At 33.7% G+C, this 16,487-nt stretch overlaps 2 protein-coding genes across 2 annotated transcripts; both read left to right on the top strand.

Annotated features, from left to right (window-relative positions):
- Nucleotides 1–2,984: 2,984 nt before the first annotated feature.
- Nucleotides 2,985–7,731, top strand: LOC117324670 (calmodulin-like). Its single transcript, XM_033880607.1, has 5 exons — nt 2,985–3,041; nt 3,402–3,429; nt 4,994–5,128; nt 5,693–5,917; nt 6,333–7,731. The coding sequence occupies exons 1-5, from the start codon at nt 3,039–3,041 to the stop codon at nt 6,374–6,376; spliced, it is 435 nt and encodes a 144-aa protein (XP_033736498.1). The 5' UTR covers nt 2,985–3,038; the 3' UTR covers nt 6,377–7,731.
- A 170-nt stretch (nt 7,732–7,901) lies between these two features.
- On the top strand, nt 7,902–15,494 carry LOC117324644 (calmodulin-like). Its single transcript, XM_033880569.1, has 5 exons — nt 7,902–8,081; nt 8,344–8,374; nt 12,438–12,581; nt 12,691–12,936; nt 13,524–15,494. Exons 1-5 carry the CDS (start codon nt 7,917–7,919, stop codon nt 13,553–13,555), a joined length of 618 nt encoding a protein of 205 aa, XP_033736460.1. The 5' UTR covers nt 7,902–7,916; the 3' UTR covers nt 13,556–15,494.
- The last annotated feature ends 993 nt before the right edge of the window (nt 15,495–16,487 follow it).

Below are 16,487 nucleotides of genomic sequence, written 5' to 3'. Positions count from 1 at the left end.
TTACTCATAATGATAAGTTCCGTTTATTTATGTCTTTTTTTAATTCTTTTTTTAGTTAACTCTGTCGTTTAGAACATAAGTTTTTGCTCTTATAAAAAATAGGCTTATACACAGTACATATATTGAGCTCACTCAATTAAATAGATTCACTATCGTCAGACTCGGCTTTTTTACCTTCTGATAATACATCATGCATGAAATGTAATTATTTTACATGTGACCTTTGTTCTATCAGCAAACTTGTTATCCGGATATTAGAGCGAACTGTTTAAGGCTAGTTTTATATTTTACCCTCACATCTACAAACAATGGTGTAGAACACAGGTAAGTGACGTCTAGCTGTGGACTTCACAAACATAAACAGAACATACAGAAGTTATATTACCTGTCTAAGAGAAACATGTCAGATTATAATTGTCTTGTTATATAGCGTGTTGTGTTCTGTCGACTGACTACTTTTGACAATTAACATCACTGTTCATTACAATTATATCAGAAATGAGGAAAATCGTCCGACGTCAATTACTAAGTATTTGTTTCCTGCAAGGGAACAGATAAGTGGTGACTCGAGGCAGGAATGCGTACAACGGTGAATATATTGACGCATTTAAACGCTGTGAAGAGATGATGCATACCACTCATTAATCATTAACGAGTACGATTTGTTTAGATTAAATAGAAATAGGTATGGAGTTGTTCCATGCTCAACGATAAACTGACAATACTATATTATACATATTAATATACGTCATCAAAAATCGTTGTCTTCCTTCATTCTGATCACCCACTTTCCGGAATAATTCTTCATCATTTAGCGACAGATGTCACAGTGTCATACATACACAATGTCATACATACACAATGTCATACATACACAATGTCATACATACACAATATCATACAAACACAATGCCATGAATACACAATATCATACATGCACAATATCATACATACACAATGTCATACATACACACGATTGTTGAATTTTTCAGTGTCTTACTTCAAAGATTTGTGGAAAAGAACTTCAGTCGGACTTAATTATACCAAAGTATATATTGTGACCTCACCATGCCAGAGATCGATGTGACCTCGTCATACCGGGTAGATTGCAGCCTCCTCACACCAATAACATAGTCAAACCGGTTACATGTAGCTTCCTCAGACTATAGTACACTAGTGGCCAGTTTATTGTGATACATTCATACCACATCACATTGGGACTTCGTTATTAACATGTACACCAGTTTTTGTGACATAGGCATACTAGAGCACTATGAGATTTCGTCAATGCAATGTACATGTGGCTAATTTTATCATATTGGAGCACATTACCATATCGAGGTCGTATCATGTGTTCTGTACGGAAAAGTCATCTGTTTACGATATATAGTACAGAAATCTACATCATACCTATGTCATGTCAAATTTTAAAAAATGAAAACCGAGGTAACTTAACAGAAACAGTATCCATGCAATGGTATTGATGAATATCGAATATTTAAAAAAAAAAAAAAAAAATATATTTCAAATGCGACATGATGTCGTCCAGAAAACTTTCCAATAGCCGCCGTAAATCTTTTCGTTTCAGCAGCCAATATCTATCACAGGAATCGATATATTGATAACAAAACTTCATTGAATCGATTGAGATATGTAAACGCTCAAAGTCATTGATGTCGAAAATAAGCAAACTGTTTGAAATAATAATACACATACTCAGATACGTTAACCCGTCGATAATGTATATAGGCCGACAAACTCGGCTGCTATCGATCTCATCGTAACCTTACGCCCTTAGTAATTAATCTGTTGGTCAGTAAAAGGGGAAAGTTCTCAGGTAAATGTGTACACCTTTTCTGTTTAGACTAGATAACTATAGAATCTACCTTTAAATACCTAGCCCGAGGTCAAAAGCTTTCCGCTAGAGTCGCCCTCGTTGTGAATACAAAACTTAGCTTTAAACATCCGGCGGTGCTGACTGAGAAAAAGTATACGGACATAAATACCGCCTATACTGTTCTGAAATAACGAAATACTGTCTATAAGCAGTTTGTGATTTATTTGTCTGTTTGTTTGCTGGTGATATAACCCCATGACATCAGGGGTCATTTTGAGGCGGGGTCTCCTTGTAGTAGTTGGTGCCTAGCTCACTGAACAACATACTGAACGCTCGTTGCATGCCATCTAGAGCAATTAGGTTCAAGTGTCTTGCCCAAAGACACAACCACGACAACACAAACCGGCCTGTTTCTGAGCTTCCCGAGAAACACAAACCGACACAGGTAAAGAGCACCTCGGATCTTCACCTGAGGCTACATTGCCGGCGCTGGATCCGACTGAGCTATCGCGGCCCCTGTGTATGTAGTACACCTTTATTACGAACGGCAGTCCAAAAATAAATAAATAAATAAAATATAAATAAAAATAAAAATAAAAAAACAAAACAAAAAGCAAACAAAAATTAAGAAAGAAAAAAAACTATCAGCAGTCAACGAACAAACCCTTGATTAGCTGAAACTTTGTTTTTTCTATCTGAAATAATAAAATGAACAATAGAGAAATTGTGATCGACAAATTAATCGTACAGCTTAATCTTAACTTAATATATTATCAAGACCAAGCACGTCCTTGATTTTAAGTTCCCAAGTCAACATGTGATATACATGATCAATATGTTTATATGAATGCAACAGACCGTCAATTTAGTTAAAAAAGAAATTGAACGACATTGCAAGGTTATTGTTACCTGATTATAGCAAATTGTACATTTGCATGAAAAAAAAGAAGAAAAAAAAAGAACTTACAGGAAATGAAAGCACGAGGAAATATAAACATAATTATAGACAGATACAAAATATGCAAAATCAAAATATAATTTCCTAATTTGGATTAAACGTTCATTACCAATATCTTATCTAATTCTTTAATTTTAATCTGTTCGATAAAGTTTCGTGTTTATTTTTGCGGGGGCATATTTTCCCCTCACACCTTTTTGCTTTCTATATACACGCATGTAAGAGGATACGACTAAGGGGGAAATGGTGAGTTTTTTGCCAAACAGTAGTATAATATTAAAGCTAACTTCATGAATTAATCAACCTTAATGCGTTTTCAATATAATAATGTAAAATCATATATAAATTGATTTTTCGATAGTTTGATTAATAATAAATGAAACTTTAAACTGTTGGAAAAAAATGTAAATCTGCTAATCTATATAGCAATGGCTTCTACACTTTTTGCAATGGTGTCTTATTTAAAATATGCACACATAATTAAATAAAATTAAGTTTTAAAATATTGCTTACTATATTCCTTCATATTTGAGTAAGGTTCTAATGCGTGTGGTAGCATGTCATTTGACATCTGTTAGTTCGTAATATGTCATATTTTATTTACAGGCGAATCTTAGCGAACAGGAGGTCATGCGTGAGTATAGATTAATTACCAATAATAATGAGAAAGCTTTAATTAGTCTCTAATGATCGGTTTCCTTGTTGACAAGTTAATCAAAATTGCAAAATTATATATGTTAATGACATTCGCAATAACATATCTAACCTTATAAATGACCATAATGTATGTTTGGCATAGAACGGAAGTCAAAAATCAATAGCATTGGACATACATGTAATTTAGTCAGTCACTAATGATCTAATACTGCTTCGTAAAAATCATCAAAATCGCGAAATTCCATGTAAATGACAAAATTCAAAGATATTTTAAACATTTTTAACGACTATTTAAAGATTCGAAGTAGAATGAAAATTATATTGTCTCAAACGATTAGGGTTTCCCGATTTGCTTCTACTACGGACTGTTTAAATCCCCAAACAAATATTGATTTCCGTTAAGGTTGGAGCTGTACCATATATACATGTCAGTGCTGGTAAATGATATTCGATAATGTACACAGTTCCTATTTACTCCGGATCACTGATGTTTTCACAAGATTTCAATTTAATTGGCATCAAATCAAATCGTTTTGAAATACGTTTACTATTTGATATGATTTATATTACCTTGGTCAGTCCTTTACCACGTGACCTGGCTGTGCCTCAGAATGATTTATAGGTTCTCTTCTTCGATCTAAAGTATACACCTAATACGTACATTTTGTATATGATTGTTTCGTAATGCCAGCTGAATCCAATAATAATGCCGCGTTTGCGATGTACCTTGTCACATTAGCCAAACCGGTGATTTCAAACATGTTGAGATGACACGAGTGACAATGAATTGTCTCAGATTTATACAAACGCACAACAAAACGAATATGAACATGCAAGGTGTATGTGCAAATGTATATTTAAATAAATATATATAAAAATATTACATATTGTAATTGATCCTGTAGTAAATATATACCTATATATATTCTAACAGTTTTGCGTGCAGTCGATCATCATTGCGCAGACGCATCATCTTTAAACATATTGAATTACACTCTACCTCTTTAAACGGTCACATTGTCAAAATTTGATAATACTCGAATACACCACCACTAGATACTATGCAAAAAAACCTGTTGCAGATTATAAAAAGGTGTAAATAGCATTCTTTAGATTGTGACAATTGTACGTAGTTAACATAAGATATAATGGTGGGAAGAGAAGAAAAAGAAAAGAAAAAGAAAAAAAAAGGAAGAAAAAAGAAAAAGAAAAAAGAGAAAAAAGAAAAGGAAAAAGAAAAAGAAAAGAAAAAAAAGAAAAAAAGGAAAGAAAAGAAAAAGAAAGAAAAAAAGAAAAAAAAGAAAAGAAAGAAAAGAAAAGAAAAAAAAATAATGGTGGGATCGATCCAAGGAAACTGGTTTTGCAGCACATTCCCCATGACTATCGCCTTGATACCCTTTCCCATAACAGCTCGCTGAAAGCTAACGGTAATATGTCTTTCACATAAACGGCGTGCTAAATTGTGAGCAATGAGAACCTGCGGCATAAACCGGACATAATTGATCAATGGACATAACCAGTCTAACTGCGTTTTATTACAGAGGCCTTTGAATATTTCGACAAGGACAAAAGTGGATCGATAACAGACTCGGAACTAGGGGACGCTTTGAGACTAGCCGGGATGAACCCGACAGAAACGGAAATAGAAACCCTTATTAAGGAAGCAGATAAAGATGGTACGACACCGATGTCCTTTTGTACTTAAGACTATTGTGTGTTGTCTCCATATTGAAGAAATATAATTATGTGTTGTTCATAAATTGCTTGTTTGTATTTCATGTTTGTTAATACACAGAGGATAATACAAAGGATACACAAGATATTTGCACCTTGCAATACATAATGAGAATGACACAGCATAGCTGAAATAAAGTTTAGGCTATGTCCAATCATTTCAAAAGGGAGGAGGGGGGATACAGATGGTTATGTATCAAGTATCAATCGTAGTTGAATAGCATGTATTCTTTCTCAGGCGACGTGATGGTCAACTTGATAGATAGTTTAAGAAAATAATCCAGAAGTACAATCGTACTTCGAGCTAAACTGTCTGAATCGATTGAAGATCACAGAAGTGAAACAGCAGCGATATCAACCATGTCCACACTTTGAGCTCCTAGCATTACTCACGAATTATTTCAGGACAAACAAAAAACAAAACAAAACCGTAACAGTCGATCATAGATACAATTATATGTTATTTCTTAAAGTAATGTAATTATTGATTATTCTTATTCTTCCAGGTAGTGGTAAAATTGAATTTCCGGAATTCGCCAAACTTATGAAAGAACTGGAAAAGGTTGACTGTAATAAAGAACTTCGGGACGCATTTAATCACTTTGATATCAACGGGGACCAACGCATCTCTTCGGAAGAACTACAAAAACGACTCGGATTCACCTCTGAGGAAGCTAAAGATATTATCAGCGAAGCCGACTTAGACAAAGATGGCTTTATCGACTTTGAGGGTAAGATTATTATTCATTCATTAGTAACATAAAAACAAAGAGTATTTGCTTTTTGAATTTCATATTTAATACATGAATAGTCCATTGTACCATGTGATACCGCTATGTCATAAATCTCGTAAAACAAATGTGTAATAGCATTATTGTGACGTCATCAATCACAATTGCATTATATATTTGACGTCACACAACTGTCATACCATTCGAATCATCATTCTACTGTCTAATATACAGGAAATACTCAATTTGAGAGCTTTCACTTCTCTTCTTGTAAATTGGAGTAATTTGATAAACAGAATCTTACATTCGTGTTTATAAAACAGTCCATGTGGCATATCCATTCATTTGAACACCTCCATAAATATAGCAAACAAGTTTTCATTTGCAACTAATGTAAATTCATTTTACATTGCAGAATTTATCACTATGCTGACAGGAAAAGGGAACATGTTCGCCTAATAAAACATGGCTGTTGTTAACGGACATATATATTGTCGAACAATTGTAAATTGAATATAACTTAATCTAAATTCATCTATAATGCATATATAATAAGACAAATCACTCAGGGGGAAAATACAAATAGTTTAATATCAAATCACCGGGCCATATGCAATGGATTTAGATATACAGTATGAGAGAGGTCAACACATTGGTCAACGTAAATGACAATACAATACAAGGAATTCAAAACAATATAAGCCAGAAAGATAAACATCCTGAACATCCTCGCATTAATATAGACGACATTGGGAGACAGAATGCAACAAACAAAAAAACAAAAAACAATCGAATAATGATCCATTGTTATATACAAATGTATATAACAGCGGTACAGTAATTGTTCTTATTAATTGGCGCTACGATACAAACGCCATAAAATGGTGGATGGAAATAAAGACATTATTAAAAGGAATAGACATAAGAAGAAAAAAACTTATTATAAGCAAGATAGATATGAGCATCGTGCTAACTATCTCCTCTCCCTTTGATAAGATTCTGACAAAAGATGGCCCAAGTTGTCAAAATGCCATTTTGCAACGTTTTATCTCGTATCCCGTTTCTTATCCAGTGTTCCATGTCATATTTGATTCACTATCTCGTGTCTATTTACAGTATTCCTTACACCAATGTTTGTGGTTGCTTGTCGTTGTGCAACACACTAGATCCATGTTATTAGTTTATATTCAATGTTCATTCATGTTGTGGGGTATAATTTATTTACGTTACTTCTCTCAAACATTACCTCCAAACTTTTTAACGATATGTTATCCTTTCCTCTTGTTACTCTAAATGTTGTTACTTTCGAGTGTGTGTGTTTTCCAGAAATATCCAAAGAAAGGATGTAATCGCGAAATCAATTTATATTGGAAAAGAAAATCTATAAAGGATTAGTGTGGAAATGAGTTAATATTACATGTAATTATTTCAACAATCAGTGTATTTATAAAATCAATGTTATTATTCATCAAAATACCTGGTTTACGTAATTACGATACCGTAACAACGGTACTATTATCCATCCTACCGTATGCAATAGACAAATCTGATTAATTATGTATGATAATTAATTGCGATTTATCAAACTGTATGCCGCATAATAATTGATTGGAGCGAGAATTAATTTAAGTGTTTTAAGTGTGATGAATAATTATTAATTTGCATACTGTAATGTTATTTGTAACTGCCCTTCTTATGCATGATGTTTGTAATTAGTTATAATATCTCGGTTATGACACTGAGAAATCGTCATATATGTATTTATCGTACTGTATGTATTGTTATAACAATAAAAACATAGTAACAAAACATTATCATTGTCTTCTGAATACATAAGAGGAGACACCATATTATCTATGATAGTGTGCGTTCGCCTCGGGATAAAACCATTTGACCAACATTCTGGCCAAGGGATGTTATATTGGACAGGTAGACACACCCACGCTAAACAAACATGTGACAGATATACCTGTGGCAACTGAGGTATCGCTCTAAGTATATGTGTATATATGTCACTTGTGACACATATGTTTACAACACGACTTCGCTTCAATTACTCCTCTCCAAAACCACCGGATGTAAAGTTCATCGTAGTTTGTCTGTGTGTAGGCGTTTTAGGAAGAACAACCCGGTGAAACAAAACCTTGTTGAGCGAGACATCATGGTGAGTTATTTTCATTCTCTATCTGATAAATGTGGCCTACATACAGGTAAATATTTCGCCAATGTATACATCTTTATCTAAGTCCACTAACGAGAGTAGATGTGTCTATAAATCACATATACTATTTTTGATGTCGATGTGTACCGGTAAAGGGAAACGCCTCTGACTTGTTCGGCCACATATTCAATGTGTGTACATGTCTATAATGACTAAATGATTCTCATATCGCGTAACTCACTGATAATATTTAACTTTATTCCAGGTTGACAGGCTTTCAGAGGAACAGATATCAGGTAATCAATCTACAATTCATAATAGTTACAGTTACATTGTATATGTGTAATGTATGTGTATAACACCATGTGTCAATTACCATCTATAGTGTGTTAGTGTGGATTTGACAGTTGATAAATGTCTATGTACGTCGGTGCAAGTAATACATATGCCTGCCTATGATGTAGGCACATTTCAACTAAACCTTTATAAATGCGTAACTGAGGAAGTATTTAGAACATTCTTAGCATTGCTTGTAGTTGATATTATCGTAACACATATGGGGAAGTGCTACTAAGGCATAGAAGTAAACAGCCCGCACTTAATAACTATTATCACACATGCATGCAGGTTATGCGTTTGGATAAGACTTGCGTGTTATTAAGGGCAGAAAGACTGATACAATTGACACATGTAAGTGTGCAATGCCCTAAAGCATACGATATATATCTCGGTACAAACCGATTGACAAAACTGACACATATTTTGGCATGTAATTCCTAAAGGATGAGATAGAGTTGTCAGTATGGATGTAAATAAATATATACTAATTGCACATGCATGCAATATATTTGAAATAAGCAGGCAAATTTATTCATATTAGTGAAACATTCATTCATACATATATGAAGCTTGAAACGAGGAAGAATTTATTGATTTTAGTTACACACTTGTGTTAAGTTTGAAATACAACAACAATGATGTCAGTTTCAAAACATGACTACAGTATGAGTGCTGTACGGATAATATGCCAAGTATTTGGCTAGTCTATATAACATATTCTAACATCTACGTCCGGTTTATCAATACTATTGTTAGTCACGTGTGGTTTTATTTAGTAAAATGCATTATTATTTAAGCTTAACGTCTTGTATCGTAATCGGTCAGACATGACGTTTATGTATCGACTACAGGTGACAGCACAGGCATTTCCGATAGTTTTCCTCTTAACTGACGAGATAACCGTGAGGTTGTGGTGTAAGACGGACATGTACAAGGACCACAAGATAATATAGATGTACAACCGAATACTGAATTCGAGTAAAAAACATATACACATGTAGCTATAGCAACAATTGATCAAAATATAAGTTTCTACTTAGACTCCTGAAGGGAATTATGCACGTTTGGCTCTGATTCACCAACGTTACTTAAATTAAAGGAATACGTTTACTTAAAATTTCAATTTGAAAACATGATTTGATTTCAGGAGAAAATCTTAGCTAAGGAACTTAAATTTTGTAAGGGTTTCCTATCGGGAAAAAACTAAGCTTAAGATATTTCTTTAGTTAAGAAATATTGATGAATCTGGAGCCTGAGGATTCTGAATAGCAAACGTCTTCCGAATTATATACCTTATATGTTATGTCAATCATGTAAAGCGGGAAAGTGCGACGAAACAAGTGCAACTTGTACATCCATAAGCATGAAGCATGTTAGGGCCTTATATATAGAGTATCTATAATTACATGTTCAAGGAAAATTCTGAGTCATTGGGAAAATTACATTGTTTACCATTTGTTTATAACTATAAAAGTACTAAATCAGATGCATTTAGATTTAAGCACCTTACCAAATCTTAACTGGTTTGAGCAATCGAATTAGTGCATCAATATTATTTTTCTTTATACAAAATAGTGTATAAAAAGGGTAATTAGTGCAATAATGATTAGAACTTTAGAACTTCCAGTTGGGAAATATACTGCTAAAATATCTGTAAGATTAAAGTATGCAAAACGAAGTATCATATATAGCTTCCCTATAACAGAATCGTCATCAGCAGTTTACCTTTGACGATCAATAAGATACGGTCACAAGCATGCCATAAAACACACATATGCGGTACGTCTAGAAAATGTGGCAAGGAACATGGTGATGTATTAATGATGTAGGAGATTGCTGTATATCGCGGCGTATTAAATATATGTAATTGCTAATAAGTTGTATGTGATAATATTGTTTGACGATCAATACTTGTCACAGCATTAGCCATGGTAGAAACACATTACAACCCTCTGCCAGAAGATGAGCTGACAGTATTTTATGTTTGGATGTCTACGTAATCGCTTTGTTATTACGACTCCTTTAAAGCCTTCCTCCCCGTGGACTTCATTATACGTTTTTACCGGTCTTTGCCGTTCTATATATAATCTTGTTGTAGTATAACCGTAATTTATTATGCGGGTTTAAAGACAAACTCAGTGCGATGTGTACACGGGAGTGGAGCTATTACAGTAGTCAAACCTGCCCATCTGAGCTACAGTTAAACACAACTGCCAGTTGTTCCCATAGTAGCCATTTCAATGTGAACCTGTTATTAGTGACAACCCGTATAAACAGACCAACTCTGTTAAGACATATCTGTATTATATCAATCCGGTTAAGAGACAATCAGTTATGTTAAGAATTATCCATAAGAACTATGTGAAGAGACATAACTGTATTAAGAGACCAATTATGTTAAGAGACATCCGTATTGAGAGACTTCCACTGTTAAGAGACATCCGTATTAAGTGATTGTCAATGTTAAGAGACATCCGTATTAAGTGATTGTCAATGTTAAGAGACATCCGTATTAAGTGATTGTCAATGTTAAGAGACATCCGTATTAAGTGATTGTCAATGTTAAGAGACATCCGTATTAAGTGATTGTCAATGTTAAGAGACATCCGTATTAAGTGATTGTCAATGTTAAGAGACATTCGTATTAAGAGACTTTCTGTGTTAAGAAACATTGGGAGATAATGATGAATCCAGTGAACTTTTCTGATCTATATGGCATTTGTGAGCCCAATCTCCTCCAATCCTATTTAGAAGATACAATATGGATGCTATAAAAAGTATCACACAGGTTGAACTCTAACGTCCATGTACCTACGATCATCTTAATAACCTGAAATCCAAGCATCTTAATAATTATATTTAGGTTGGATGGGTAAATGTCGAAAAATTATTCACGTCTAATACAAAGATTGCAAAATGGAGGCGACAAAGCGACCACCGACTATAGTTACACTGCATTGCCAGTGTAATCACACAGGACAACGCTATGAAATATAGCACATGTTCATGACAACGTTAACACAAAGTTATTTCTGTTTAAGATAACGCTTATTATGATATAAGTGATTAAACATGTAAAACACTCCTAATAGCGATATAAAGTATTCTGACACATATTAAAACCAAGGTCACGTTAAATCTAATTATCCTGTCTAATTAACCCATCATAAAACAGTGGAATATCGTCATATAAACTTAACCCTATTTCTAACTAGAAATCGATCAAACGAGAGAAAAATAGAACAAAAAATAAAGACTTGAATAAATAACAACGTGAAAAGTACAAGGTATATAAGTTCATACGTTATTTTAGTTCAGTACAAATAAATAAATGCCTAAATATGAACTGAACACGTAGACTCTTGAAAACATTCATGGATGCTATACAGTCCAGATATACCGGGTGGTTGATTGCCAAGCAAACTAATAAGAGTCCATACCATGTTGCTAATAATCAATGCAAGTGCAAGTTGACCTATTAAGTGCATGCTCACTGTCTGGGGTCAATTATTCGGCAAACGACCCATAAAACGTGTTATTTATCACATAAATACCGTTATAATCAAGTGACACAAACCAATCAATGTTAAGCACGTGCAGTGTAATATCATTACAAATGATTTTATTTATTTTATTTCATTTGTTTTTGTATTTATTTATTTATTTATTTATTTACTTTAGTACATTATGTATTTTTTTTTTTTTTGCTTTTTGTTTTGTCTTGTTTTTTTGTTTTTGCTTTTATTGTCCAATGTAGAATTAAGTATACATGTATTCTGAAATTTTCATAAAAATCACAAATAAGTTTGGTTGTTTTTTCCTTGTACATTTTCAAATCATGTTTTTTTTTTAATTGTTCATTGTATAGTGTGTTGACTTTAAATTGGAATAACTGTTAAATCGTTGCGTTGTTGTAGATGACTGCATATGTTCGACGTAATGCATGAAAAGTTTTAAAATACATGTAAATACAATACTATGACACAAAATAAAAGTCACTTTGCTTTATCTTCCCCACAGAATATAGGGAGGCGTTTGGCCTGATAGACAAAGACGGGGATGGAACGATTTCCTCTAAAGAACTAGGGACGGTGGTGAGAGCCCTGGGACAGACCCCAACTGAAAAAGAACTGACTGATATGATCAAACTCATCGACGCCGATGGTAACGCTTTATTATCTTATTTACCTCCTAGTTTATTTTAATTTTCAAGTATCTAAATATTAATTAATTTACATTTCCTGCTTATATAACCATCTGATTCCGTTTGAAGGTAACGGAAAAATAGATTTCCCAGAATTCCTCACTATGATGATAAACAGGAACCAGAACTCTTCAACGTATGAAGACGAAATGCGCCAGGCCTTCGCCGTGTTCGACAAAGATGGTAACGGTTTTATCACCGGAGACGAACTTTGTCAAGTGATGACAAGTCTTGGTGAAACTCTGAGTGATGACGAAGTTAATGAAATGATTGGTGAGGCGGACAGAAATGGGGACGGAAAGATAGACTACAAAGGTAAAATTACGTGTCACACGATGAACAGTATAACCCTCTTAATTATGTGTGTAGCTGTAATCTAAAATACAGTCAAGAGTCGTTATCTCGAAGTCATGGGCCGTATAAAACATTGAAGATATCACGATTATTCTAGGGAACGATTATTTTATTGTTGATAGTATTAATTTTCGCTGTCGAAGCTTAACATTTACTTCGAGATAAGCATATTCTTCAGGTAACGGATTTCGAGATAACGAAGTTTGGCGGTACATGAATTTGCAATGTAGCATCGTGTAAAAAGGCAGATTACATATGTGCAAATGTAAATTTCTAGTTTATTAAATATTAATAATATCAGTATATGTAAGTAAAACAGCTAACATAAAGGTGTACTACATATAAAATTTACAGGGAAACTGACAAGCTCATTCGTACTATAAATTGGTATTGTAAATTAGAATTATATCGCATTGTTAAAATGTTTGCTTGCATTCACATACATTTAATTGCAATCACAAAAGTGAGTATTCTGTTTGATAGTACATGGAAAACACAGCATCTTAAAAAACAAAGCTTTTAATAATTTATTCTATTTTATTTTTCAGAATTTGTAAAGATGATTCTGCGGTCCCATTAGTGAGAGGAGCAGCTCCATATCATATTCATATCATCGTATTAATACAACTTTATCAAATTATTAGGTGAATTATCCCCGCCATTTACAAAACCTAACAAGATACCTCAAATACACACTTTCGCCTGTTGGAAATAAGTGTATAACATGTGGCTAATTTAGGTCAAGTCATCCCTTGTTTAATTGATTCACGTCTCGTTCTGCCAGGTGACACAATTTTTTATTGATAGGTGTACTCAGGCAAAACTCGTTCACATTAAATTCACATGAAAAACAAAATCATGTGAATTTCACTTGAATGGGGCAAAAAAGTGATATTCACATGAAATTCACATGAAAAACAAAATCATGTGAATTTCACTTGAATGGGGCAAAAAAGTGATATTCACATGAAATTCACATGAAATTCACATGAAAAACAAAATCATGTGAATTTCACTTGAAAAGTCCAAAAAATTGAATTGCATATGAAACTCAAATGAAATTCACATAAAAAAGTCATGTGAATTTCACTTCAAAGGGGCAAAAAAGGTGAAATTCACATGAAAGTCACGTGAAAAAAATATAATTATTGTGTAGTGGTATCCAAGCTTGATATGGATAGTTATTTCTCACCTTTTATCCCTAGGTGTCGTCAGTAGGAATCAAACCCGTCTTATTTTGGTCGAAAATCCGGTACATTGTACATCAATTACCGTTTATAATTTTAAATCGGTGCATGTTGCACCGGTCCTTATTTTAAATCCACTTTTTGCGAGGGGGTGTCCTCGAATCAACGAATCTTGACAATATAATATCAGTTAGTGTGGTAACTCTGCACTAAGCCAAGTTAAAACAACAGTGATAATAGTTTTAAGCATGATGTCACAATCATGTGACAAAAATATTATGTTGGACCGATTCACATCTTTGTAGAACTAGCCGGATTTAATTCAGATCAAATTCGGTGTGTTTGATTTTGGATTTCATTAATTTACATTAAGTAGACTGACTTGCATCGGTCCTTTCATATCTCATGTGTTGTAAAGTTGGCTTTAACAGCTCAATTTTTCATGTTTTTACAAAAAAAAAAAAAAAAAAAGGAAGCAAAAAGCAAAACACCATTTTGGAGCATTTTAAATGGACAATCATTTTCTCTTTTCAAAATTTTTCATAAGTCTAACTCTCGCGAATTTATTTTATCATCAATATTAGCGAAGACGGGAATATTTGATATAATATCTAATACAACTACATACATGTACGTTAGAATAACGTAGGTACTAGTTATCAATCAAACATCAAATCAATTTGTAAATAAGCATTATCTTCCAATATACAATATCAATGTAAGTGTGATTGAATGTCAACTGTGATTTGTGTTGAAATTAAAAATAATTCTGCATTCCATTCCATGGTGGTACAGTGTATATAGCAATCGCAATATGTCTTAATCAAAGAGAGCATGAACAGAATTGTACGAGATATGGCGGAAATAAATCTGAACCTTAGTTTGGGAATTTATGGAAAATCATATGCATTCTTGTACAAGTACATGTTTTCATGAAATTGTAACCTAAAACATTTTTTTTTTTTTTTTTTATTTCAAAATTTTTAATTAGTAATTTAGTAATTAGTGAACATTGTAAAGATTAATTATGTTGGTGTATAATGATTTGTTACCACGGGGCTTTGCACTATTTCCTAACGCCAGAATCCGTTCATAATGTCGAACCATAGGGTTGAGAAGTGGGTCCACGTCCCTATGACCATACACCATATCCGTGGAACCCAGTAGTTTGCATAATCCTTGATCTGTGCCATTCTAGAGACCTTATAAGATGACAATTGGATTGTGAAATGTACAATATTTAGGTATCAACGGCACACGACGCTATTTCTATTTTGATAATTGTATTTTTGTTCCTTATTAAAGACTTCATTACAAAAGACTTTACTACTACAATGTATCAGTGTTGTTTATCCCGTTGTGCCTTGTGTTTGTTTTAAGTGCAAACAACGTGAATATATAGTAAATTCATACTGCATATAGACATTGTAAATTCGAAGTCCTGAAATTTACAATTACTTAATGGTAAACTAGACCACGGGGATTTGAGAATTCGTTACAGTTTACGTGTATTTGGACCTTCCGAACACCGGGGTTGTCATTTTTACCGAATTTCAACCCTCCCCCCACCCCCCCCACCCCCCCCCCAAAAAAAAACAAAAAAACAAATAATAAAAAAATGTGCTATACACATTAGGGAAGGTCAAAATACATGTAGACTGTGAAAAAATGCTCAAGTGCCTGTGAACTAGACAGGCCACCTGTCTCTAGAATATTAAAATTATAAATTAAATTGAGGTTCATGATTTTGGTCTCGAGTATATGCGGATAAAGTTTGTAATTTGATACTCAATTTTCAAACTAGGGGGAGATAATCTAGTATTAGAATTTAAAGGGGCAATTCAAACAGAACACTTAGAGGCTGGCGGCCAGTCTAGATACAACTGACAAATTCACCCCAATAATTCACGGATCATGGTACAAGGGAGATAACTCCTACAATGTACTTCATCAATCACCGTTCCTTATGTTTCATACTAGTCGTGGTAAATCTAATATCATAGCATAATTGCCACTGGTAGTATGTAATATATAAATAATTAGCATTCTTAGTTTCCTGGGGATCTTATGACATCCCCAGTTGTCTTGCTGGAGTGATGTAGCAGACCTAGACCCAGATTAGCCCGAGTTTCGTCTGGCCCTGACACCAGACATACAGGTATGGTGTCAGGGCCAGAGGAAACTCGGGCTAGATCCAGATATCCGTATGTATATACAGTTATGACAATCTAGTAGTACTACGTGTTAGAAATACATATTTATGCATTTTTGGACTGCCTCCCTTGTGTGCGAGATACATGCGTGGGTATGTGTGTTTGGAAAATG

Source organism: Pecten maximus, chromosome 3, assembly GCF_902652985.1.
Source record: "Pecten maximus chromosome 3, xPecMax1.1, whole genome shotgun sequence".
Classification (NCBI taxonomy): Eukaryota; Metazoa; Mollusca; class Bivalvia; order Pectinida; family Pectinidae; genus Pecten; species Pecten maximus.
This window is presented reverse-complemented; position numbering and strand designations above follow the sequence as displayed.